The 25,515-nt window shown below is 45.7% G+C and overlaps 1 protein-coding gene across 12 annotated transcripts in view; it reads right to left on the bottom strand.

Annotated features, from left to right (window-relative positions):
* Positions 1–25,515, bottom strand: part of RPH3A (rabphilin 3A) — a 252,545-nt gene that overhangs the window by 53,539 nt on the left and 173,491 nt on the right. For 8 of the 12 annotated variants that reach the window (XM_067014652.1, XM_067014649.1, XM_067014654.1 and 5 more), the window contains 2 exons: positions 10,453–10,541; positions 6,359–6,370 (listed from right to left, as the gene is read on the bottom strand). The exons of 1 other annotated variant lie outside the window; for it this stretch is intronic. In XM_067014652.1, the coding sequence (XP_066870753.1) occupies positions 6,359–6,370; positions 10,453–10,523 (83 nt within the window). In that variant the 5' untranslated portion in view covers positions 10,524–10,541. Of the gene's footprint in view, positions 1–5,173; positions 5,206–6,358; positions 6,371–10,452; positions 10,542–25,515 lie in introns of those variants that run through there. 3 more of the 12 variants (XM_067014655.1, XM_059040534.2, XM_067014656.1) reach the window with 2 other exon arrangements.

Genomic DNA, 25,515 nt, shown 5'->3' with positions numbered 1-25,515 from the left:
GAAGTCACTTATTCTAGGGGACCAAGGAGAGCGCCCTGAGGGAGTGACATCTACTCTGAGACCCTGAAGAGGATTTACTGTGATGCTGGTGGAGCTTAAATTTGGGACCCTTTGTTAGCACAGGCACCTTCCAAGGCCCTGGGAAGAGCCCTCGTAATGCTCATCTGTCCTGAAAATTTTGTAAAAGAGAGATATTTTTGTCTTCTTTACTTTGAAGAGGGCTCTCCTAAATTACATAAGCTCCAGGCTGCAGAAAGGTATGGCTGGCTCCTACTGAGACCTCAGAGATAAACTAGAGTTGGTGAGAGGAAGGCAGAGGAAGAAACTGAGCCTGACAGAGAAATGGTCTTTGCAAAGGCCTGGAGTTGAGAGAGTGGGCAGTGTGCCTGAGGAGGTGAAGGAAGATCAATATGGTAGCCAGCCTACAAGATGGCTCGCCAAAGATCTCTGCCTCCTGGTATTCACACCCTCCCTGTGTCATCCCCTCCCACACTGAATCCCAGCTGGTCCTGTGTGACCAGCTAAATACAATAGAAGTGACAGTGGGTGACTTCCAAGGCTAGGTCACGAAAGACATTGCAGCTTCTGCCTTGGTGTCTTGGGTTATGCAGTCTAGGGGAAGTCAGATGCCATGTCATGAGGACACTCAAACATCCCTGTGGAGAGGCCCGTGTGGAGAGGAACTGAGGCCCCCTGCCAACAGCCAGCCCCAAACGTGCCAGCTGTGTGATCCTCTAGCCCTTGTCGAGCCCTTCTATGGCTGCAGCCCCAGCTGACAGAAGACTACAACTGTGCCAGACCCACCCAGCCAAGCCACTCTCAAATATCTACCAACAAAAACTGCAAGAAGTAATAAGTAGTTTCTGTTGTTTAAGCTACTACGTTTGCTATGATTTGTTCTGCAGCATTAGATAACTGGAAAAATCAGCCCAGCTGGAGGATAGAGACAGGGTGGCACAAAGCCCCACTGACGGTGTCTGTGTTCATTTTTGATTGCTACATAACAAGTTATTACAAATTTAGGGGCTTTACACAACACACATTTATTATCTCACAGTTTCCATGTCAGAAGTCCAGGCATGGCTTAGCTGGGTCCTCTGCTCAGCATCTCACAAGGCTGCAATCAGTTGTCAGCTGGGTTGGGTTCTCATCTTGAGCCTTTCTGGGGAAGAATCAGCTTCCAGGCAAATTTGAGTTATTGGCAGAATTCATTTCCTGGCAGCCATGTGACCTAGGACCCCAGCTTTTTGTTGGCTATTAGCAGGAAGTCACCTCCATGTCTTGGAGGCAGCCTGCAATTCCTAACTAAGCACACTTCTCCAACTTCATCCTGTGGGCCACTTCCTTCATCAAGTATACAAGGTGACTCTCAGGCTCCGGTCAAATGAGACAGAGTCTTAGATAACATGATGTAATCACAAGGGTGATGTTCCATCCCGTTTGTCGTATTCTATAGGTTAGAAACACATCCCAGGTCCTGCACGCACTCAAGGCGAGGAGGTTACACAAAGGCATGAACACCAGGAGGGGAGGCCCATTGAGGATCACCTGAAAGTCCATCTGGCACAGCCTCCCTACAGGGGTCTTTCCAGCCTTGCTTGAATGCTCCCCGTGATGAAGACCTCACTCTCTCATTAGGAGTCTATGCCGTTCTGTTGGAAAGATCTTCCTTACGGTGTGCTAATATCCCTCAGCCTGATGTTTCTTCCCATGAACTGTGAAGGATACATTGGACTCCTGCAAAATGAAGACCACCCATCCTTCCCAAAGAGCCTTAGTTATAACCTCATCCAGCCACCTCCCCAGGTCCCTCTGGTTTTCTGTGGAAATGGATGCTTCAACTGCCCCTATTCTTCCTTCCTTCATCCCTTCTTTTCTTCCTTCATTCTCTTCTGATTGCCCCCTCCATTTATTTCCTGCCTCTATAAAGTAGCTCAGTGACCAAGACAGAGCACAGGTGAGACGCTGGGCCTCATACCCAGTGGAGACCCGTTCAAGGGCACATTCCCACAGCTCACAATCTGCTCATGGGTACGGTCAGCCATGGGTGAGAGCTGAAGCCAAAGCCTCTCACCCCACCACACAGCTCGCTGGGATCAGAACGCACAGGAAATGCACGATTGCAGAAAGATAAGCAGGAATGGGGGTCCACAAGAGGCCTGCCTAGGATACTTGTCTCCACCTGCAGATGAGCAGAAGGCCTGCTAGAGGCTGCCGGCACCTCCGCAGACCCCCATCCTCTGCTCGAAAGCACGCAGTTGACAAACAGTTCATCTAGTGTTTGAAAATGTCACTCATCAGTCTCAGTGGGGGCTGGAAAGCCTCCTGTGGATTTTCATGTTTTAATCCCAAAAGTAAACAGAGGGAAAGGAGATGGTTTTTCAAACCAAAGCCTTTGCTCTCGAGGGAGAGAATGGGCTTGTCTGGGCCTCCTCTGGGCTGGAGAACACTGTGAGCGTGGGGGCCTTGAGAATGCTCCTGGGACAGGGCGGTGGCACCCTTGCCAAGGGCCTCTGGGCACAGGATTCCAGCTCCACATCCTTGAGACCAGAGTCCAGTGTTGGGATATCGTTAAAAACCAAAGGTGGAGGCCAAAGTGTTGTTTCCTTTGACAAGTTACTCAGAGCATTGTATCCACTCCAGTAAATACCCAGAGGGCCTACTGTGTACCACCTTGAGCCCTCCTTGACCTGGCGGGGTTTAAGATTGGAATCCTGGACCTGTGGCTTATTAGCAGTGTGTACTAGGGCCCTGAGCCACTCTGAATGTCAGTTTCCAGATCTGTTAAGTGGGAATGATTTCATGTGTGTTTCCTGCCGGGACCTTCAGAGGCTACTCCTGACCCTCAGTAGCTGCATGAGGAGACACCCCTGGCTTACTGGCTGAGACAGGGTGAAGAGGGATGGCCCATCTCTGCTCTCACTCACATACCTAGGACAATGCTTCCTGGAGAATCATTGAAGGACACCTGCCTCCTATTTCCCCAAATTGTCTAAGCCATGGTTTTCAAACTATTGTCTGTAGTTCCCTGGAGGGATCTCAAAGGGCTGCAGGTGAGTGGGCCGTAGATGGACAGAGTGGGCAGGGAACCAGGCCCTCCATCCTCATTTCAGCCCAGGTGGCAATGCTGGGTTCCCAACACTAACAAAGCAAGGATGCCAGTTTTAAAAAAAAGAGAGCGAGAGAAAAAAAATTTTTAAGAATTTAATATTTGATGTTTAATAAAATCATGAGATATAGTTTATTGCATTGGTGACCTCAATACTTCACCCTTCTAAGTATCCATGCCCTTTGCCATGTGACTTTGAAATTGATCTCACCAAAAGGTCAGGGTCTTTCTCCCTACCCCTTTAATCTTGCTTGGACTCATGGCTTAGTTTGGCCAATAAAACACAGGGGAGAGATGTTGTGCCATCCGGGGCTAAGCCTGCAAAAGCCTTGTGTGTTTCTACTTACTCTCTTACTCTCTGTCATCACCATGACAAAAAGCTCAGGACCGTCTGTTGGAGGATGAGAGGCATGTGGATCAGAGCTGAGTCATTCCAGCCACAGCCATCCTAGATCAGACAACCCTTTGATACATGAGCAAGCCCAGCCAAGATCAGCAGAGCCACCAGCTGAGCCCAGGTCCCTGATAATAAATCATTGTTTTTCTATCCCACTGAGTTTTAAGGTGGTTTGTTACACAGCAAAAGATAACTGATACACTATCTACTGTGGCAACAAAAAAGTGAAGCTTGTTAAACTCCCTACACTTACTTTACAGTTTGTTATTATTTTAACTTACAGTTGCACCGTGGTATGTTTAATGCTTTCAGCCATGACAGGTCTTTATCCATCGCCACTCTTTATCTGTCTTATATATTTAGCTTCTGAATAAAATAGTATTCAAAGAAAGAATTTTGCTGCTAACAGAAGTCTAAAGATCACTGCAGTTGACCTCACCTTCTAGATGCTTGACACTCAGAGGAGGGAAGAGAATCGCCAAGAAATTCTCTTGTGTGGGGAGAATATGGTCAGAGGCTCGAGACACCAGCATTCTGGACGTGCTTCGTTTGTGACCTGAATGTACTTGTTTAGGTGCATCTAGAGATGGTCAGAAGGAACTCTCCCAACAAACCAGCACCAGTGGCCTCTAACACAAAAGGAAATTAGTCCTGACTGCAGGTGGAAGCCCTTCACAGATGTTTCCCCCTAAAATACTGCTAAGGGCAGATTCCCAGCTCCTTCCTGCCTCCCACCTTGATTCTTCATTTCATGTGCACAACAGTCACGTAATAAATCCCCACCGGATGTCTTTATTAATATATTATAACTCCCAAAAGGAGTGTGATGATGGAAATGCTGTCAGGGCACGAAGGCTCTGAAGCATTAAACAGCGGTGGTGTGCAGAAAATTAATCCTTTTGCTTTCCTTTCTTCTGATCCCCTCCCTTCCCCCAGGATGCCGACAGAAGCAGGTGCCAGCAGGAAGTCTCTTTACAGCTCAGTGAATGAGATTTTAATGAATACTGAAGGCAGGGGGTGGGGGGGGTGGTGGAAGGAGGGGTATCCACACCACAAAACATTTCACGTAAGCCCTGCTGGTAAAAAGGCCCTTTTGGATGAAATTTACCCCTAACAGACTAAAGAGGGTGCCAAAAGGATGCTGTGGTTCCCCGACTCCCTTCAGAAAGCTGAGGGGATCTTGGGCTCCTGGTAATCTTTTAAGCCAGACTGAGTGCCATTCAGCTTTTCTAAAATCCCATGCTCTCTCTCCTATTTGGACTTTGCACATGCTGTTCCCTTACCTGGAACTCCTCTGTCTCTTCTCTATCTTGTACCTCCTTTACATGGTCTCAGCTTACACATTACTTCTTCCAGGAAGCTCTCCCATCATGACCCCGAAGTCTGGTTAGGGGCCCAGCATTGTGCTCCCTTGGCCCCTGTGATTCTGCTATTATAGCTTCTTGCACTATAAAGCATATTTGTCGGTGACTGACTATTTCTTTGTTTGTAAACCCTTCTAGACATCCACTCAGACTTTGGCTAACCTTGTATTCTTGGTGCTTAGCACAGTGCATGATATGTGTTTGTTAATGAAGGAAGGGAGGGAGGGAGGGAGAAAGGGAAGAAGAGAGGAGAGGAGGGAGAGGATGAAGGAGGGAGGGAAGGAGGATGGACATACACCCTACCTTTCAGCTTTCGGCATTCAGGAAGCCTGAAGCACATGGGACCCTCTGAAGTCATGAACTTCTCTCTTGTGATGTTCATATTTATAATCGCACATCTCAGCATCTCCCCCTAGCATGTCTGAATGATATGCTCACAATATTCATAAAAAGACCAGAATCTTACCAGCCAACACAGAGACTGTAGAACGCACACCATACATATATGTGCATGCACACACAATGCATACATATATAAAATACACACAAGGGTAAAGCAAAGTTGTGATCCACACCTTCCTCTGATTTGGGTGCTTTACGGTTTACAAAGCTTTCCCATGCATCTCTCATTTGACCGTACCACCTCGCAGTGAAGGTGGAAGGGCAGGGTTAACATACCCACATTATGGCCAGGGCTCAAGGAGGTGAAGGGCAGTGCCCCGAGGCCACACTGACATTGAGTCCCCGAGCAGGACTCGGACCTGGGTGTTCTGAGGCTAGACTCAGCGCTCTGGCTGTGGCTCTGTTGAAACTTCCCCATCAAGGGGAAGGTAAAAATGACCTCCCAGAGTTTCCCAATGTGTACACACAACCAAAGCCCCATCTGCTTTGCAGGCTGACTGCTCATTTGTTGGACCCAGCATCCAATCTGTCATGCATATTTAGGAAATGAATCCAATTTAAAACAAAAGTTATGAGCAAAGATAGGACCTCTGAGTCAAAGGCATTTCCCTGGGAAATCAGGCTGGCCTTCCATGAGGTGACAGAGACCATGTGTACAGCACGTAACTTCCCACAGGCTCTGTTCTGCTCACCGTCATCTTTGATTAATGATACTAGTCATTTGAGTTAGTATTTGAGTTAATATTTTCTTTATCTAAAAACAGTGTTCCCAGGCAAAATGTTGCAGAAACAGAGGTACGGGGTGGTTAATAAGCTTGCCGAATCCTACTAATTGCTAACAAAAATTAAATTGAGGGCTCTCCTAAGGAATATTTTCCAACCTTTTGTCAAGATTTTTTTTTGAAATTTCTTATTTTTCTTTCTCAAGAGGGGTATGTGTTTTTCTTAACAACTCGAATTTGTTTTTAGATATGTGAAACATGCTAGTTCCTTTTTGAACCATCTCTCTTTAGGGACAAGCCACTTTAATCAGAAAAGAGATAACATTCAGTCTGTAGAAAAATAAAAGTATTACAAAATACTCACTGTTCTTTATCACTGAAGGAAGGCAAAGAAAGGAGAGAAAGAACAAAATGAATAAAGTTAGGGGAAAAAATCTCTTAACAATATCAACACTGTCTGGGTGCCACAACCGCACAGTTCTGTTTAAATCACAATGACCTACTTCCATTTGTCATCAGTCTTATTACCTTACTCCAGTCAAGTATTACCTTATTCCAGCACATCTAAAACAAGGCGGCAGCTATGTAGGGTTGTATGAGCCACAGGCCTTGATTAAAATGACCAATCAGTTCAGCTTTTTAATTAACCAATCTGATCATTTATGTATTTGAATAATGTTTTGGGGCACGAAAAAGGAATCACTTAAAGACAACAGGGCCACCATCATTCTTGGTTTCTGTTGTTTCAAACACTGGGGGATAAGGAGCACACTGAAGTAGGCAATGAGCCCTGAACCGTGACTGGATCATCCAAAAGCAGAACTCGCAGTGCCCCAGTTTGGGGAAGCAAGTCCTTCCATTCTAAAAAGGAGACCAGCCTCTCCACTTACTAGACATGCTACCACAGGCAGGTCACATCGCCTCTCTGTGCCTCAGTTTCCACCTCTGATCTCTGGCACTCTCAGGCGTGCAGACTTGAAAACTATAGAGAAGTATCAACCGTCGGAGACCAGCATTTCTCCGCATGTATCCCCAGCATAGACAGCTGAAGCCCTGTCCTACCGATGCAAGAAACAGATACATTCACTTCTTTCAAACACAACCACAACTGTGTTCCAAACACCATCGTTAGATTCAAGGAGACTGAGAGAAATCGCAAAGGCAGTAAAGCGTATCTGGCTAGCCAGCAGTTAATTAAGACTAGATTCCTTAATTTACTCGAGAAAGACATTTGAAGCGTCTGCATTAGCACTCATCACTGCTGCAGACTAGATAGCATGTGTGATGACTATAATTCACCCATTAGCATTTATTGGAAAATAATTTTAACATCTGAAGTAAATGCAGTAGCAATCAGGCCAGCCGGATGCATTCAGAATGCCAACATGTTTCACAGGAGCCCAGAAGCACTTTAATGAAACTGCATCCAGACTGTTTGAATACTTCTAATTTAATTGTAAGGCAAATTGTTTGGCTTCATATTGACTAAAGTAAACTCTGATGTATGGGGTTTTAATTAACTGACATTTCTTAAATAAAATAAATATTTTACCCCATTCACCTTCAGGCAACTGTTTATCTTACAGAGACAATTGTTGGCTGATGGAATATCGTCTGCCAAGCAAGGTTGGCTTCAAGAGGACATCATGGGAAGGGCTTGGAAACTACAAGTTTCCTTTCAAAAAGGAAACCAACAGAGTTCAATAATGTCTTCAAAACTATAAAACTTGTAGAACTAGAGGAGGTTTTAGGTAGAAGTAGTAAATAGACAGGGACTTTTGCTTCAAGAATATGAGTGCGCTAAATATTCCAAAAGACCCTAAGATTGCTAGAAAATAAGGGAATTCTCCAACCACCCTCCCTACTTAGAAACAAATAAACAAAACAGACTTCATCCAAATAAAAAACTTTTCCTCTTTAAGACTCTGTTATGAAAAAGAAAATGCAAGTCACAGACCAAGAAAAATATGTGCAAAATATGTCTCCAGCAGAGGACTTTCATCTACAACACATGAAAAAAAGCTTAGAAAACTTAATAACAAGAAGATAAATGAACCAATTTTTAAATGGACAAAGTATTTGAACAGACACTTTAACAAAGAGGTTATACAAATGGCAAAATTACAAAAGAAGACATTCAACATCATTAGTCATAAGGGAAGTGCAAATTAAAATCATAAAACTAATACCACTATGCACACATTAGAATGGTTAAAATGCAAAAGACTAATCATATCAAGTGTTGGTGAGGAGGAAGAGAGATGGAACTCTTGTACACTTCTGGTGGAAATTTAAAGTGGTACAACCAATTTGGAAAACAGTTTGGCAGTTTTTTAAAAAGGTAAACATACATCTACTATACATACCACTGAAACTACCACTGAAACATTCTACTCCTAGGTATTTACTCAAGAGAAATGAAAGTATATGTTTATACAAATTTTATTTGTACTAGCCCCAAACTGGAAACAACCCAAATGTTCATCAATAGTTGAACGGATAAACAAATTGTGGTATATCCACACAATGAAATACTATTTAGCAATAAAAAGGAATAAACTATTGATATGAAAAACAATATGGATGGATCATGAGATAATTATGCCAAGTGAAAGAAGACATCTCTCAAAAAAGGAGTACATACTGAATGATTCCATTTATAGAAATTCCAAAAAATGCAAACTAATTTATAGTTACAGAAAGAAGATTAGTAATTACTTAGGGATGGGTGGGGAGAGGGAGGGGAAGAAAGGAGAGGTTGCAAAGGGGAATGAGTGTGCACATATGCGTAAAAATGGTCAAACTGTACTTTAAATGTGTACTGTTGGAGGTAAATCAATTATACCTTTATGAGGCAATTTTTTAAAGAAGAAAAAGAAAACCCAGCAAACTGAATCCAGAACAGGGAGCTGTGAGCAGTAAGCCAATGTAAATACCAGCATTATGTTCCAGAGGCTGACTCTGAGCTCCTAACAAGGTGAGGCAGCTGAATCTGAGACCCCCACTTTGAGCCAGGACCCTCTAAGGGAGCTCAGGTCACATCCTGGGTGAGCAGCACACCTGATTCCTGGCAGAAGCAAGTGCAAATCTCTCTGAAGAAAATATTCCCATGGTAGATCCCCAGGATTCTCACAGATTGAGCTCACAATAAAAAATTACCAAGCGTTTAAAAAACAAGACCTTTGAGTGAAAATCTGCAGGTCTAGATAAACAATAGACTTAGATTGTAAAGGTCTTCAGGCAGTGGTTTAACAGTTGAACCTCTGGAGAAAAAGCCCCACTGTGGCTGATTTCGAGTACCTATATGATGTCACTAAATGCAGAACTGGGAGGAAACATGCAGTAGTGTACTATTATACAGTATTTCACCATACAGGTATCATAGGCACAAATAACATAGAGAATAACAAAACGTAGTAAAATAATTAAGAAGTGATAGGGGAAGAACAGGAATAAAGACACAGACATAGAGAATGGACTTGAGGACACGGGGAGGGGGAAGGGTAAGCTGGGATGAAATGAGAGAGTGGCATGGACATATATACATTACCAAATGTAAAATAGATAGCGAGTGGGAAGCAGCACAGGGAGATCAGCTCGGTGCTTCGTGACCACCCAGAGGGGTGGGATAGGGAGGATGGGACGGAGATGCAAGAGGGAGGAGATATGGGGATATATGTCTATGTATAGCTGATTCACTTTGTTATAAAGCAGAAACTAACACACCCGTGTAAAGCAATTATACTCCAATAAAGATGTTAAAAAAAATTAAGAAGTGATTAACGTTAAGTATTCACCACCTTTGTGTTTAATATAATTTAATTGTAAAACTATACAACTTAATTTTTAATACTGGCCCTGTTTAACAACTGACTTGCAAAATTCCTGAAAATTTAACATCAGCTCTAAGGAACCACCATGGTACAGATCCAGCACACCACTGAATCAGGTATAACAGTTACTAGAAAGAGTATGTGAAGTTATTTTATGTGAAATTTCCCAAGTTTTAAATGATCAGGCCAAAAATAAAAAATAAAGAACACATTTCTGCAAGTCAGAGTCAGCTGGTGGCCTGCCAGTTTGCAATCTCTGATCTAGTCCAATTTCCTTATTTGATTGATGAGGAAACCAAGGCCCAAAGAAGGGAAAGAGATTCACCCAGAGTAGCTCAGACCTAGAACCAGAACCAAGTCTGATTCTAACCACCAGGTCAGTGCTGTTTCCATTCCACCAAGCCACCTCTCATTTAGGGCATGGAGCTCAGAATTTAATCTTGTTACTCCAACCTTGCAAAGAAGTAAAATCAGTGAAGTTTCCATGACAAACTCCCGCTAGGTTCTTTTTCCTCCACCCCAGGGAGGGAAATTTCTTTCCTTGCCATTCCTCTCCTCCTTCAAGTGTAGATCGGGACCTCATTGCCCCAAAGCAAACAACTCCCAGGAACACCCAGCAACTTACTTTGATTGCTGGGGTCGGTCACTGGGACACATCCAACGGCTAGAGCTGTTGCTGAACACGGTGTCAGTCATGGTAGAAGCCCAGTGCTCCTGGAAAACAACAACCCAGAAAGGACATCATGCAAACAGTCATTCAATCACCCTTTATTTCTCAGCTCCCTGGTCTATGCCAAGCACTCTGGGGGATACAGAAGAAATGGAACGCCATCCAGCTTCTCCGCTTTCCAGATGGGGACTTTCAGGCCCCAAGAGGGAAACTGTCACAGCTCCCTCGCGGCAGAAATGGATCAGAGGGAAGAACTTCCTCCCTTTAATCTGTGTTCCTCCCATTCATTGTTGAAGCAAGACCACATATCCAGGAGGGAGGGTCAGAGAGCTCTTAACTCCAATCCAGGGTCTTTCTACTAGAGGAAGTCATCTGACTCATGTACTAGTCAACTTGGACTTGGTCAGGTCAAAAAGAAAACAAACCCACATCTCAGAGTTTTGAGCTCCCAAATGCCAGAGTCATCCCTGGCTTGCTTTCTTTTTAATACTCTATACCCAAGCCATCAGAAAGTCATGTTGGCTTCACCGTCATAATAGATCCAGAATCTTCCCAATGTTGTGTGCCAAAATTGCTACTATGCTGATCCAAACCACTACTATCCCGGCCTGGCTTACTACCGGAGCCTCTTCACCAGTCTTTCTTCTTCTGCCCTTGGCCCACTTCAGTCCATGCTCTACACAGTGACCAGGAGATCATCACAAACATAAATCACAGCTTGTGAAAACAGCACCATCACGGTTAGAACCTCCCTGCTAAAATGTAAGCCTCTTGCAGAACTCTTTGTTTTGTTCTCTGCTTAATGTCCAATACCCAGCATAGCGCCTGGCACATAGAAGGCACTTAATAAATATTTGTTGAATGCGTGAATGAGTCTCCATCAACACTAAGTTTAGCTGAACTCAGCCAAGCTTATGTCCTTTCTGAACTTCCCCTCCTTCCCTCTCCCCCAGGTCTAAGCAAAGAATAAGGGGAAAGAGGGACTTCCCTGGTGGTCCCGTGGTAAAGAATCCACCTTGCAATGCAGGGGATGCGGGTTCGATCCCTGGTCAGGGAACTAAGATCCCACATGCCGTGGGGCGACTAAGCACATGTGCCACAACTACTGAGCTCATGCGCCTCAACTAGAGAACCTGCGTGTCGCAAACTACAGATATCACGTGTTCTGGAACCCGTGCGCCACAACTACAGAGCCCACGCGCCCTGGAGCCTGAGCTCCACAACCAGAGAAGAGAAAACTCACCGCCACAGCTAGACAGAAGCCCGTGCACCACAATGAAGAGCCCGCGCGGTGCAACAAAAGATCCCACATGCCGCAACTAAGACCCAACACAGCCCCCCCCCCCCAAAATAATATAAATAAATAAATAATAAATAAATCTCTAAAAAGAATAAGGGGAAAGAGACCATGGAGTTCACATTTAATTTATTTTTTAAAAAAGCCTTCAGGGCTTCCCTGGTGGTGCAGTGGTTGAGAGTCCGCCTGCCAATGCAGGGGACACGGGTTCGTGTCCCGGTCCGGCAAGATCCCACATGCTGCGAAGCGGCTGGGCCCGTGAGCCATGGCTGCTGAGCCTGCGCGTCCAGAGCCGCCTGTCCTCCGCAACGGAAGAGAGAGGCCACAACAGTGAGAGGCCCTCGCACTGCAATTTAAAAAAAAAAAAAAAAAAAAAAGCCTTCGAAGGTAGGTCACTGTGTCCAGTGGGTTCTGAGTTCCCTGAAGGTCTTGGTACAACACAGTCTTTTTTCCCAGGAAGCTGAATAGATGAGCAGTTGGGAGGCGAACAGGAAGAGAACTTTCTTTCCTATTCTACAGCCAGTGCAATTATTAAATCTTCGTGTGGGTGAAGCCAGGGATCGGGGGTGCTGATGGCTGGACACAGGGAAGGAAAGGCCCCTTAGAGAAAAGCCATTTCATCTGCTCCAGGGGGGTTAACATAATCTTCCCAGATTAATATGACCATTTCATTGTTTCCACTTTGAAAACAGAAAGAAAGGAGAGATGACTCCTGTTGTGAAGGAAATCTGCTGAAATGAACCTTAACGTCTCATTATTGCCTATGCCAAGAGCTGAATGAGGCTGCCCTGGGCCCCTTGGGGACCCCTGGCCTCTGCTGGTGCCGAGAGCCTCAGTTCCCGATAATGAGCGTCCTCAGCTGCCCTTGGTCTGGACAGCTGAACAGTTCATTTGATTGCCTCGCCTCCTGCTTTAAGGCAGAGAGGCAGCACTGACCTTGGAGGATCCCAGGAGGTGGGGGGGTGGGGCGCGGGGAGAGCTGGGACAAGGAATACACTGTCCCCTCCCAGGAGCTCTGATTTCCAAATTCTGTTGCCCTCAAGGCGTGGCTTGCCCACCCTCTCCTGCATTCAGCCAGGCATACCGGGAGCTCATTTCCTATTAAAATTCTGCCTGCAAAGTCCAAACTCACTGGCTGGCCGCCCCATGGAAACCACCCAGCTCTGTCCCTCCAGGCCAGAAGCCACCCTGGACAGCATTGGTTATTTCAGCTTTGCCACCCAGGCTTCTCAGAGTGTAACATCCCAGGATGGGCTCCTTGCCCCGGTCAAGCAGCCTGGGCCTGGAGAGGGAAGCCTGAGTAATCAAGGCTATTTGAACAACTGGAGTAACAGCCCAGAGAAAGAAGGTCATGGGTCCACATCTCAGCTGGGGTTGGAGATGCAGGTGGAGGTGAGTGGGTATAGCCGAAATTGTTGATGCCCTTTACGGGTGGTGCTCCCACCCCACCTCCAGCCTCTAGGAGTGTTAGCAACTAGGGGTTTATGGTAGCCCCATTTTACAGAGCGTTGCCCTCAGCCAAAGAGAGCAGCCGCCTTGCCCAGAGATATCTAGGAAGCTACCCCCACCCCAGGGAGCAGCCCAGGGCCATGACTAACTGACAAGGGGACCCTCTTACACTGTCGATAGGAATATAAATTGGTGCAGCCACTATGGAAAACAGTATGGAGGTTCTTCAAAAAACTAAAAATTAGAGTTACCAAATGATCCAGCAGTTCTACTCCTGGGCATATATCTGGACAAAACTCTAATTTGAAAAGATACATACACCCAAGTGTTCACAGCAGCACTACCTACAATAGCCAAGACATGGAAACAGCCTAAGTGTCCACTGACAGATGAATGGATAAAGGAGATGTGGTATATATGTACAATGGAATATCACTCGGCCATAAGAAAGAAGGAAATAATGCCATTTGCAGCATCATGGATGGACCTAGAGATTATCATACTAAGCGAGTAAGTCAGAAAGAGAAAGAGAAATACAATATGATATCACTTATATGTGGAATCTAAAATATAACACAAAGGAACATATCTAAGGAACAAAAACTGACTCACAGAGAACAGATTTGTGGTTGCCAAGGGGGAGCAGGGTGGGGGAAGGAAGGATTGGGAGTTTGGGATTAGCAGATGCAAACTATTATATAGAGAACTGGATAAACAACAAGGTCCTACTGTATAGCACATGGAACTATATTCAATATCCTGTGATAAGCCATAATGGAAAAGAATATGAAAAAATATATATATGTATAACTGAGTCACTTTACAGCAGAAATTAACACAACATTGCAAATCAACTATATTTCAATAAAAATTTTTTAAAAAACCTGTCTCAGGTTCTGCTTCCAGAGAACTTGACTTCATGTGAAAGTAGAAGGGAGAATCTTAGGAAAGCGGGGATCTGGTCCCGGAGCTCATTATGTCACCCCAGGCAAAAGCTGCTTCACCATTTCCAATCTGACAGAGCTGGATCCTAACATATCCCCTGCCTGCCTGCAGATAATACTCCATGAAGTCCAGCCAAGATCTCAAGTTTAAAGGTGAGTTAACAGAAACGGAGAAAGTCCAATGGTGAGCCCCTGACATTTTCAGATCATCCTATCTTTCTCATTGTCCACTACAGAGAAAGCATCACCATAATGGACAGGAAGCCAGGGAGGACCAGCAGAGGGAAACCAACCATTGATCCCAGGAGCAGAGGTAGAGGTGTGTGTGTCAGATAAATGTGTGTTCCAGCCCTAGGACTGCAGCAGAATCTTGGGGTCATTGAGATGATGAGTTTAAGCACCTCCACGGTCCCTGATGCACGGTAAGCACTTGTAGAATGGTAATTCCCTTTTCCTACTTCTCCTAGATCATAGTTCATCCGGCAGTAAGGACTAACATTTCTTGGGCATCTACTATGCTCCAAATTCCATAGCTTCATTAAATAATGAAACTTTTATCCTTACAGTCCTTAAGCCCTTATCCTTATAGTCTTACTCCTAGGTAAGTGGTGTTATCCTCATTTTATGGGCGAGAAAGCTGAGACCCAGAGTGGTTAAGCCACCTGCTCAAAATCACACAGCTACCAAGTAGCAGAGCCAGTCCTTGAACTCTGTCTCTAAAGCCCAGGTGCTTACGCACCACTGTGTTCACACCTGTAGGACACTCCTCCCTGGACTTCAGATTGTTGGGTTCTGATGAGTGATTGAGGGCCACTGGCCCCTGGCGGCATTCCCACCTCAGCCTCAGCAACGAACAGAGACCTGCCCACCCAGACTCCTGCCTGGAGACTCTGAGAGATCACATGTTCGGCTCCACCAGGGTCAAAGCCCTGGCTTAAAATCTAGTGCTGCCGCTGCAAGTTCAGAAAGCAAAAAATAATTGCCTCCCCTGGAAGCCAGAGGCTCAGGTCTTTCCTGGGCACAGGGTCCCCCACAGCCCGGGTGTGAGCCCCAAGGAACAGTCTGCTTTTAGGAATGAAAGCAACAACAGCCACAAACGCTAGTTCAAATATCAAGGGCTTGGTACCTGCTAAGTGCCTTTCAGGTTTTATCTCATTTAATCCTCACAATAGCCTTAGAAGGTAGATGTTCTTCTTATTCCATTTCACAGATGAGTAACTGAGTCACAGAGAGTTTAAGTGGGCTTCCCAATGACCTGCTTTAGCCAAAGAAGCAATCTAAATGCTGAATAACAAGCCCTGGCTAGCTGGATGTTGATGCATCTGTATGGTGGAGGATTGCACAGCTGTAAAGAATAATGAGATTCTTTATGACGGATATGCACTGATCACCAAGATTAACTGTCTAGTGGAAAGGCCAAGATGTAGAACAATATTCCAGAACAACACCATCTGTGTGCACAAGGGCAAGTAGGATATGTGCATGTGATTTGGGGTTATATCTGCATACATAAAGCATCTCTGCAAAGAACACACAGGAAATGGACAACGTTGTTTGCCTCTATGCAGGGAAACTGGGAGGCTGGGACTGAGATGGGAAGAATTTTCACATGATACCCCTTTGTATTTGCAACCATGTGGATATGTTGGCTATTCAAAAATAAATGACTTATTTAAAAGATAAATCATAAAGTGCTTCAATGGCTGTCCGTTGCATATAAGATTTAAGACTCTCTCCGTGACCTCAAACAGCTGTCATGACCCTCTGCCTGCTACTCTTGTATATCTTGGACTGTGCTCCAGACACGCTGGGCTTTTCCAGCTGCCAGGCTTTTGCCTTTGCTGTTTCTCTGCCTTGATAGCATCTTCCTCTCACTCTCTCATGGCTAGTTTCTGCTCATGCTCTGCTGGTCTCTGCTCAAACGTCACCTCCTCCAAGAAGCCTTCCCTGACTACACTCTCTAAGTCACCTCCTCTTACCCCTTACTCTCACTGCATCCTGTTTGTTTCCTTTATAATAGTTATTGTGATTTGCAATTATTATTATTTTTCACTTATTCGCTGTTTGTCTCCCCACCTATTCTGTAAGGTCCATGAGAGCAGGGCCCGGGTCTGTATTTGTTCAACAGTTGTAACTCCAGTGCATGCAGGGCTAGCTTCATGGGCCTGCGACCTATAAAGGTGCACAGGGCCCCATGCATAGAAGGACCCTGAGCTTAGAAGGACCCTGTACTTAGATAGGCCCACACTTGGCTTAATGCTCTGCTGTCATCATCTTGAAATTCTTTGTAATATTTGAACAAGGGGCCCTGCATTTTTCATTTTGCAGCCAGTCCTGAGTGTGGTATATAGTAGATGCTCAATAAATCTTCACACAAGTCACAGAGCTCCATGAGTGCAGTGGGCACTCAATAAATTTGCATGTAAGTGACAGAGCCGGGCCTTGTTCCAGATCTGCCCACCTCCACAGCTTGGTACTAATCTTTATGCCACCTGCATCTTAAAATAACATGAAGACCCTGTCCCAAGCCCAGAAAAGTCAGATTCCAGAACCCTGCCTTTCTCCCTCTACATTTTGTTCTACCTACTTCTCCCCTGACTCCCTTTAGCACAGTTTGTTAAGGAATGGTGCCTCCATCCCCCAGAACCTCCAAGGTCTTCTGCTGGTTTTAGTTGAACTGAAAAAACAACCCTGAAAGTCCACTTAGCTTCAGAGCCACAGCAGGTGTCTAAGAGTGACACGGTGGGCCTGGGCTGGGCTGGCAGAGGCCATACGTGGCACTTCATGGTGCTGCAGGGAACCAGTGTGAGCTGCAGCTGTCTGCATAAGAGTTCAATGCCACAGTCAGCCTCCCAGCCCTACAGTGTTGGAATTAAACCAGATGCTTTGCAGCAGAACATGCAGCCACCAGCTCGGATGGTACCCAATCAGTTCCATCTTTCTGCCTTTTTTCCTGCCCCTTCCCTCTTCTCCTGAGTCCAGTCTATCTCTGCTCAATTAAGAACCTGGAAAAAAATCACCTGGACTGTCTGACGGCGCGGGAAATGCAACTTACACCAAGGGCTCCAAACAGGGGTGGAGTGGGGTTGGGGGTCCTCCATGAACAGCATCCAGGCTGAAACTATGTTTTTGTTTGGCCCATGCAGTATTTTTTAAAAGGAAAATTAAGCCAATATTTTAAAAGCACAGGATTTAATTAAAAATACAGTTTATCAGCTTCTCTTGAGAAATGGGAAGAGTAAAAAAAATATTTATAGAACATCTATTACTATGTGCCAGACACTGTTCTAGACACTGGGGATACAGCATTACAACAAATAAAAAAGGAAAATCATTGTCCTCATGGAGCTTACCTTCTAGTGGGGAAACAGTAAGTCAAATGTAAAGCATGTTAGCTGGTGATGAGTGCTTTAGAAAAAAACAGGGAAGGAGGATCGGTGATTGAGAGTGAAGTTTGATTTTAAGTAGGTGGTCAAGGAATTCCCTGGTGGTCCCGTGGTTAGGACTCGGAGCTCTCACCGCCAGGGGGCCGGGTTCAATCCCTGGTTGGGGAACTAAGATCCTGTAAGCTGCGAGGCTTGGCAAACACAAAACAAAACAAAACAAAATAAACAAAAAAGCTGGTCGTGGTCAGATGGGGGCTCACTGAGAAATGATATTTGAGCAAAGACCTGACTGAAGCGGGTAATGGACTGAGCCACGTGGATATCTGAGGCAGAGCATTCTAAGTTGGTGGGGAAAGCAAGTGCAAAGGCTCCGGGGTGAGTATGTGCTTGGTTAGTTGGAGAAATGACAAGGAGTGCAGAGTGGCTGGAGTAGAGTGAGCAAGGGGGAGGTAAGTGGGAGCCGAAGCAGCAGTGGGGGTGGTAAGGGACACCAGATCATAGGACCATTTAAGCTTCTACTCTGAGTGATGTAGGAGCCACAGAAGGGCTTTGAGAAGTGAACTGAATATATTCTATTCTGCCTCAACCATGCATCCAGCTTTGACCATTTGCCAGGCACTAAGCGTTCCTATACACATTTGCCATGGCAAGAACATTTGGTTCAGCAAAGAGAAAGATGGTGGCCTCCTGCCTTGCCTACTACTGATAGAGCTGAGTGCCCCTCCACACACCTGCAAGCCTTGACATTCCAGCCTCCTCTCTCAGAGCCCCAGCATCCCTTACAGGTCCAGCGACATCCAGAGGGTGCAGGCTGCTGCTAGCTTCTCTTTGCTCCTAGAGCCAGATTGGACATCCCCAGACTCCCCTGAACCGGGCCAAAGCTAGAATGACAAGGCCTGACTCCTTCCATGCTGAGCTGGCTGGCATCCAAGACAAGGACAGAGACAGGCCTGAGAGATGCTTGAAATGAAGGCACCTCTGTGCTCCTGGCCTTGAAACAGAGCAAATTTACTGTCACCTCCCTACGGGTCTCCCATCACCATATAGCAATAACAGATGGTTCTTGCCATGAGCCTTCAAGAAATCCCATAGGACAGTCCCCATTTTAATGGGTTTTTAAGGCAGGCAAGAGCTCATCCCACACTGCTCTGCAACTTTGGCAGTTTACAGAGGCCACGTTTGTGGGGGGGGGGGACCCATCATAAACTAGCCAGGCCCAGCCAACATACAAGCTGACCACAGATGTGAACAAGCCCAGCCAAGATCATCCAAGTCCGGCCTAGACCAGAAGAACTGCCCAGCTGAACTCAACCTAGTCACTGACTTAAACATCTTGAGATAAATAAATGGCCGATGAGACTTTCCTGGCGGTCCAGTGGTTAAGACTTCGCCTTCCAATGCAGGGGGTGGGGGTTTGATCCCTGGTCAGGGAGCTAAGATCCCACATGCCTCGTAGCCAAAAAACCAAAACATAAAACAGAAGCAATGTTGTAACAAATTCAATAAAGACTTCTAAAATGGTCCACATCAAAAAAAAAGGGCTGTTGTTCTAACCCACTAATCTGCGGGGTGCTTTGTTTGTTATGCAGCAAAAGCTGGCTGATAGTACAGCCCATTGTTGTAGAACAATTGCTGGCCTTGGACCCAGAGTCCTGGGATCCAACCTTAGCTCCACTATTCATTTCCTGGCACATCACTTAGTCATTCTGGGCCTCAGTTTTTGCATCTGTAAAATGAGGACATAAAAATTCCCATCGTTGTCATGCCAACTTTGAAGGGTTGTTGGGAAGAGCTGAAGGGTTAACACATGTGCAGGGGCCTGGTAATATAAATTCTTTTTAAATATTAGGCAAGGGGGTCATTGTTAGTGTTATTTGAGGGTGGGGCTGGGGAGGAAAACAAATGTCTAAATTCCAGGTGCTTGTTTAGGCCTGGGTGAGACACTGCAGTGGACACCTGGGGTAGATATTTCTTGTTTTTTGCCTGTCCAGCACTTATCCCTTCTTTTTTTGAGTAACAGCACCCCAATTTTCCTTTGGGAAACCCTCCCTCTCTCAGTATCAATCTGTGTGGCTCAGATGAGGGGGTACCCAAACCTGGTCCCTAGAGGTGGGCCAATGATCCATCTCTGATCAATCAGTGTATGATGCCCCATGGGTTCAGGGATACGCACATGTCCCAATCTGGACCAATGAAGGCATGCCCTAAGATTTTTGCTGGAACTATATGGAAAGAAGCACTCTTTTTCCACTGGGATTGCTAAACTGGTAGAACAGAAGCCTGGAGCTGCTACTGGTCACTTCTGCCACCAAATGGCAAAGGTCTGTGAAGGGATGAAAGTAGAGCTGAGAGATGGAGTGGGACTGATTCCTGATGACACTGCTGGAATGCTGGATCCAGCCACACCTGAATCAATCATGGTCTTTTTGGCTACCATATGTTGAACATATGAGCCAATATGTTCCTATTTTTTTCTCCTGAAGTCAAATTTGAATTGGATTTCCACCATTGCAATGCTCCTAAGCTCTATGTGTCTTCATAGACCAGCTACCTTGAAGCAAACAGGAATCTCAAACGCAACCAGAATTGGCTGAGGTATCGAAAAAAACACCCCTGCCTTCAGCCACCCCCAGAATCCCCGCCTCCTTTACCTCAGAGACACTGCCACTGAAGCTGAGGTGGTGCAGGAGGACAAGAAACATTTGTAAAGCATCCTCACCAAGGTCTGCTGAGACCCTGCACTGACAATTAAAATTCAGTGAAAATAAACAGCACTAATTAAAAGCAAAACTAAGTACTTAATAAGACAAATGAGGTGGCAGTATTAAAAGTTGGGATGAGAGAGTTGGCATTAATTAAAAACAAAGAATAATTTCTTCCCTCCTCTAAAAAGACGTGTGTGTGTGTGTGTGTGTGTGTGTGTGTGTGTGTGTAGAAAAGGTTTAGATTTATTAATGTACAAAATGCCATGGGAGCAGACAGATTATGGGATTGGCTCTGCCTAGGGGTGGGGGTGGGGTGGGTGTTCCCAAAAAGGGGAAAATTGGGGCTGGTCCCTGAAGGATGAGCTGGGGTGTGCAAGACACGAAGGATGGAGAAAAGGATGAGGGAACTGAGTGAGCAAAGGCTCGGAGGCTTCAATGGATGTGGAATATTTAGGGAATGGAGAAATTCATGAGGATGGAGGCTGGGGTGATTGCAGGACTGAGAAGAGGGGAAAACAGGACAGAAAAGAGTGGGTGGGTCCGAGCGATGAACCCGTTTCTGTGGGTTTCAACAATGATCGTGCATAGAGTCTCCAGCACTCTCCACCCAGACAACCACTGCTTCCCCATTTAAAGATCCAGAGGCTAACACAACATATTCTTAGCAGACAGTTCAGCAAGGCAACTTAGGGTATGGATTTGGGGGCCAAGTCCATTCTGCCATTTATGAGCCCAACAAGTGAATTCACCTTCCTGAGCCTCAGTTTCGTCATCTGTAGAGTGGGGACAATAATAGGACCTATCTCAAAAGAGAACTGTCTTGAGAACCTATCTCAAAAGAGGATTAAATGAGATGATATATGTGAAGTCCTTGGTCTGGGGCCAAGTGGGAGCTATTATTAATTTATGTTATTATTAATAATAATCTCAGGGTTTTCTTCAAGAGATGGGAACCCAACTTCAGCACTAGAGGGAAATGTTTCAGGATTCTTGAAGCCAGATTAAGTACATGAAGCATGATAATGAAGAATGACAGAAATAAAAACAACAACAAAACATATTCTGTTATTATGATAATGACAATATAATTGTACTAAAGCAAGGGTCATTTGAGAGTGCTATGGTTGTCATTAGTGCTGATAACTAAATATTTCTGGCTTTCCAACATGTAATAGGATTGCCCTTCCCTCTCCATGGAAAGCTGGGAGTGGTCACATGACCTGTTTGGCCAATAAAAGTTTCCAGGTGGAAACTCTAAAGCTGGTGCCCACTTTAGCGCTTCCCCTTTTTCCTGTGTTGACAATCATGGATGAATGAAGATGGGGCCCCATCCCCCCTCAGTCTGGGTCCCTGTGTGAGGACATATGCAGAGCAGACACCCCCTGCTAACCCACCATATCCAGGGAGCATGAGTGAGAAACAAATCTCTGTTGTTTCAGTCCCTGAAACTAACCCATCCTGTCTGTGCTCACTAGGGGCCAGAAACTGCACTAAGTGTTTCACGTGCAACATCTTGTTGGATCTTCATAACCAACCTAGAAAATAGGACCTTTTGTTACCCAGTCTTACAGATCAAGAAACTGAAGCCCAGAGAGGTAAGGTCATTTGTCCAAGGACACACAGTGAGTAAGTCACAACAGTGCATGCATTCGAAATGAGTCCACAGTGGAAAACACAAGGCAAGGCAGAGCATCTAGAATTGATCTTCCTGGGGAGAATGTCTCTTGCTGGACAGGGGTACCCTCAACATTTCCTTCTTCCCCTGGGTTATGAATCCCTCTGAGCCCTGAGTCTACAGACCCAAACACTGAACAACAAAACGCAAAGGCAGTCACTGTTAACAGAACACTCCTCAGGGCTCCCTGCACAGTCCAGCCAATTACCTGATTCCTTGATAAAGTGGAAGCTTGCCTTTGTAGTGTTGCTTATTGAGCTTATCTCTACTCCAACCACATTGTGGTGAGTAAGGAGAAGAGGAAAAGCTCAGGTTTATTTCTGCACTTGAGCACGCATGCACAGACACACGCAGCTCCAAACAAGAAAATGTGATTAGACAGGTCTGAGTATTAAAACAAGTCATTTAGCTTAATGGCCTCCAGCTGCCACTCAGGGTCAAGTTGCAGTGACACTCATTCTGATTAAAACTCAGTTGGAACTGACTTATCTGCAGCCTTAACTCTCCTCAGGCCACAGAGACCACAGGGGTCACCCTGATCCGTCCTCTGCCTCAAGGATGAAATACTCAGGGTAGAGAGGGGCATTTACCCCTTAAAAAAACAGCATCCTCTCATCTGAGGAGCATTTTCACAAATCACAGATGGGAGATGTAGCATTCCCATTTTACAGATAAGGAAACTGAGGCCCTGGCTTGCCAAGATCACTTGGTAGCAGATGGAATATCCAAAGATATTCCTGGACCTGGGTCTTATATAAATGAGCCTTCGGACCACCCTGCTATCTTTTTTTTTTTTTTTTTAAACATCTTTATTGGAGTATAATTGCTTTACAATGGTGTGTTAGTTTCTGCTGTATAACAAAGTGAATCAGCTATATGCATACATATACCCCCATATCCCCTCCCTCTTGCAGGTGGGAGAGAGACACCTGCTATCTTGACTGTTGGTGCAAATAATACAATATTTGGTTAAGCATATGAATTTGATGGTTTTATATGGCAAATATGGTTTTAAAAAGTGGCATCATCGTGCTAAACTAATAATAAAAATAGCTTTGCTGGGTATTTTCCATTCACTCTCCAGATCTATTCACCCTTCCACCCTACTCTGTGCCCTGGGAGGCTGGCCTGTGTGGACAGCATCAGTGGTTCCCTTACCCTCTGGTTTCTGGTTGGATTTGTCTAATTGGAGGGATTGCAGATGACTGGAGGGAGGAAAGAGCAAGAGGCTGGGGTACTTCTTCCCTGGACCCCTCGTGGTGGTCACCACAGGCTGGCTGTGGCCCTACACTAAAGGTGGTAACTCTCGTCAGGAGGACCTCTTCATATAACCCTTTCTCTTCTGGGTCCATAACTGTTCCTTCTCCTGCCTCTCCAGGCCTGGAGATGGTGATGGCTTCCTTTGATGGATGCTGGGGTGTTTCAGCACCCTGGTTTCCCTTGACCTTGTTGGTTCGTTCACATGACTATAAACAGTCTCTTAATTAAACTCTCTTCATTTATTCCTTTGGGTATGTGATCAATTTCTGAGTGCCTTCTATATACCAGGTACTGTTCTGGGCACTGAATCACCTAATCCTCACAATGATCTAATAAACAATGACTATTCCCTTTTCACAGGTGATACACCTGGAGTACAGAGAGGTTGGGTAGCTTCTCCCAGGTCACACAGCTAGTAAATGATGGGGCCACATTTAGAATCCTGGCAGTGTGGCTCCAGAGCCTGTGCTCTTGACCAACTCACTCTCCCGCCCTGAGGGTCTATACTTAGCAAAGGCCGGGTAGCACAGAAATGAACATCACAAGCCTTCAGGTGCGCAATTTCCATATACCACCTCATTTCATCCTCAACACCAGCCTATATGAGGTTATTTCCACTCCTGAGACTCAGAAGGGTGCCTTAATATGCCCAAGGTCCCAGCCAGGAATGGTGGAGTCAACCAGGGTATAAATCTCAGTGTATCTCCCCTTAATACCAACACTCTTGACCACTACTCTGGACAGCCACTCATATAACACAGCTGCCTGGCCAGACCCGGCACCAAAAGGTGAAAGGTACAGTAAGAGAAGGTCTGGCTTAAGGTAAAGAACAGCTCTCTAACCATCAGAGGTATCAAAAGGAGGATATGCTACCTTGAGAAGTAATGGGTTCCCATTCACTGGAGGTAATCAAGCACAAACAGAAAAACTACTCATTGGGGCTGCTGTAAAAAGGGCAATATGCTTTTCTGAGATGGCCTCTTTCTGCATTTGGAAAGGAATGGTTCAAGCTCACAGACTCTCCTCTCATATGCAGGCAAAGCTCCTCATGTTTGACTTGGTCTGGCTCTCCTATCAAGCAAGCAGAGCCAGTTTCTGGTTACAAGACAGAAAGAATAAGTACTCTGGCCTTAGATGCTCCCTGTTCTAGGAAAATGCATATTTCACTTCATCCTTGGAAGAAGAGGCAACTAGAGCCTAGGGAAGAGCTTTACTTGCCTTCTCACCTCAACACACACACACACACACACACACACACACACACACACACACACACACACACACACACACACACCCTGCTTCAGCCCCATTCCTGCCCACCACACCACACACCTACACTTGCCCATTCCCACTGACAGCGCTTCTCATGCCCTCATTCCCGCCCACACTCACCCTCCACGCCCACACGCCGTCCGCCACACCCTCCACATGCTCCTGCTCACCTCTCCCCCACTCCCCCAGCACCATCCCACCCACAACACACCCACATCTACACCAGTCACTTCCATACCCACTGCACCTACACCCCAAGCACCTTCAGCTCCAAAACACACACACACACACACACACACACACACGCACGCACACGCACACGCACACGCACACACCACCCTCATTTTCACCCATGGTACAAATGTCATGACAGAATCTTCCGTCAAGAGCTCAGGCTTTGGAGTCACATACACCCGGATTCAACCCCCAGTTAAACTCAAGCTGGGTGAGCCTGGGCAAAATACTTAACATTTCAAAGCGTCGATTTTCTTGTCTGTAAAATGGGGGCTGTAACAGCACCTACTTCATAGGGTTGTTGAGAGGTTGGAGTGGAAAATACAGTAGCAGAGAGTATCAAGTCTAGTTCTGGTGCAAGGCAAACCCTCACTAGGTGTCACCCAGGGGCTCTTGCAGAACCCCACCCTCCAAAATAACATAGGTTACAGGGTCTCTGGCCAGGAAGGATACTTCTTGCCTCATACAGTCCAGCCATGGCTACTTCCCTGGGATGTGGATTCTAAGAAAACTGAGACCACAGCACAAAGTTCCCATGAATAATAAATCTTCAAGACTCGGCTCAATCCCTTCCTCTCTCCTGTGCAGGCTCTCCTGACACCAGGTGGGGGGAAGCAGCAGAAAAATGAATCTTGGTCAGTGTTGGCTGGAGAACATGCATGAACCTCAAAGTTCCTGTTCCTCTCCCTATGTCCCCATGAAAACGGCCACCAGAACATTAAGTATGGATGGAGCACTCTGCAATTTACAAAGCCCTTGGTCTTCACAATGACCAGGCAGGTGGGCGCTATGCCCC

This window comes from Kogia breviceps, chromosome 15, assembly GCF_026419965.1.
Source record: "Kogia breviceps isolate mKogBre1 chromosome 15, mKogBre1 haplotype 1, whole genome shotgun sequence".
In the NCBI taxonomy this organism is placed as follows: Eukaryota; Metazoa; Chordata; class Mammalia; order Artiodactyla; family Physeteridae; genus Kogia; species Kogia breviceps.
The sequence above is the reverse complement of the archived record's forward strand: the minus strand, read 5'-3'. Positions and strand labels throughout refer to the sequence as shown.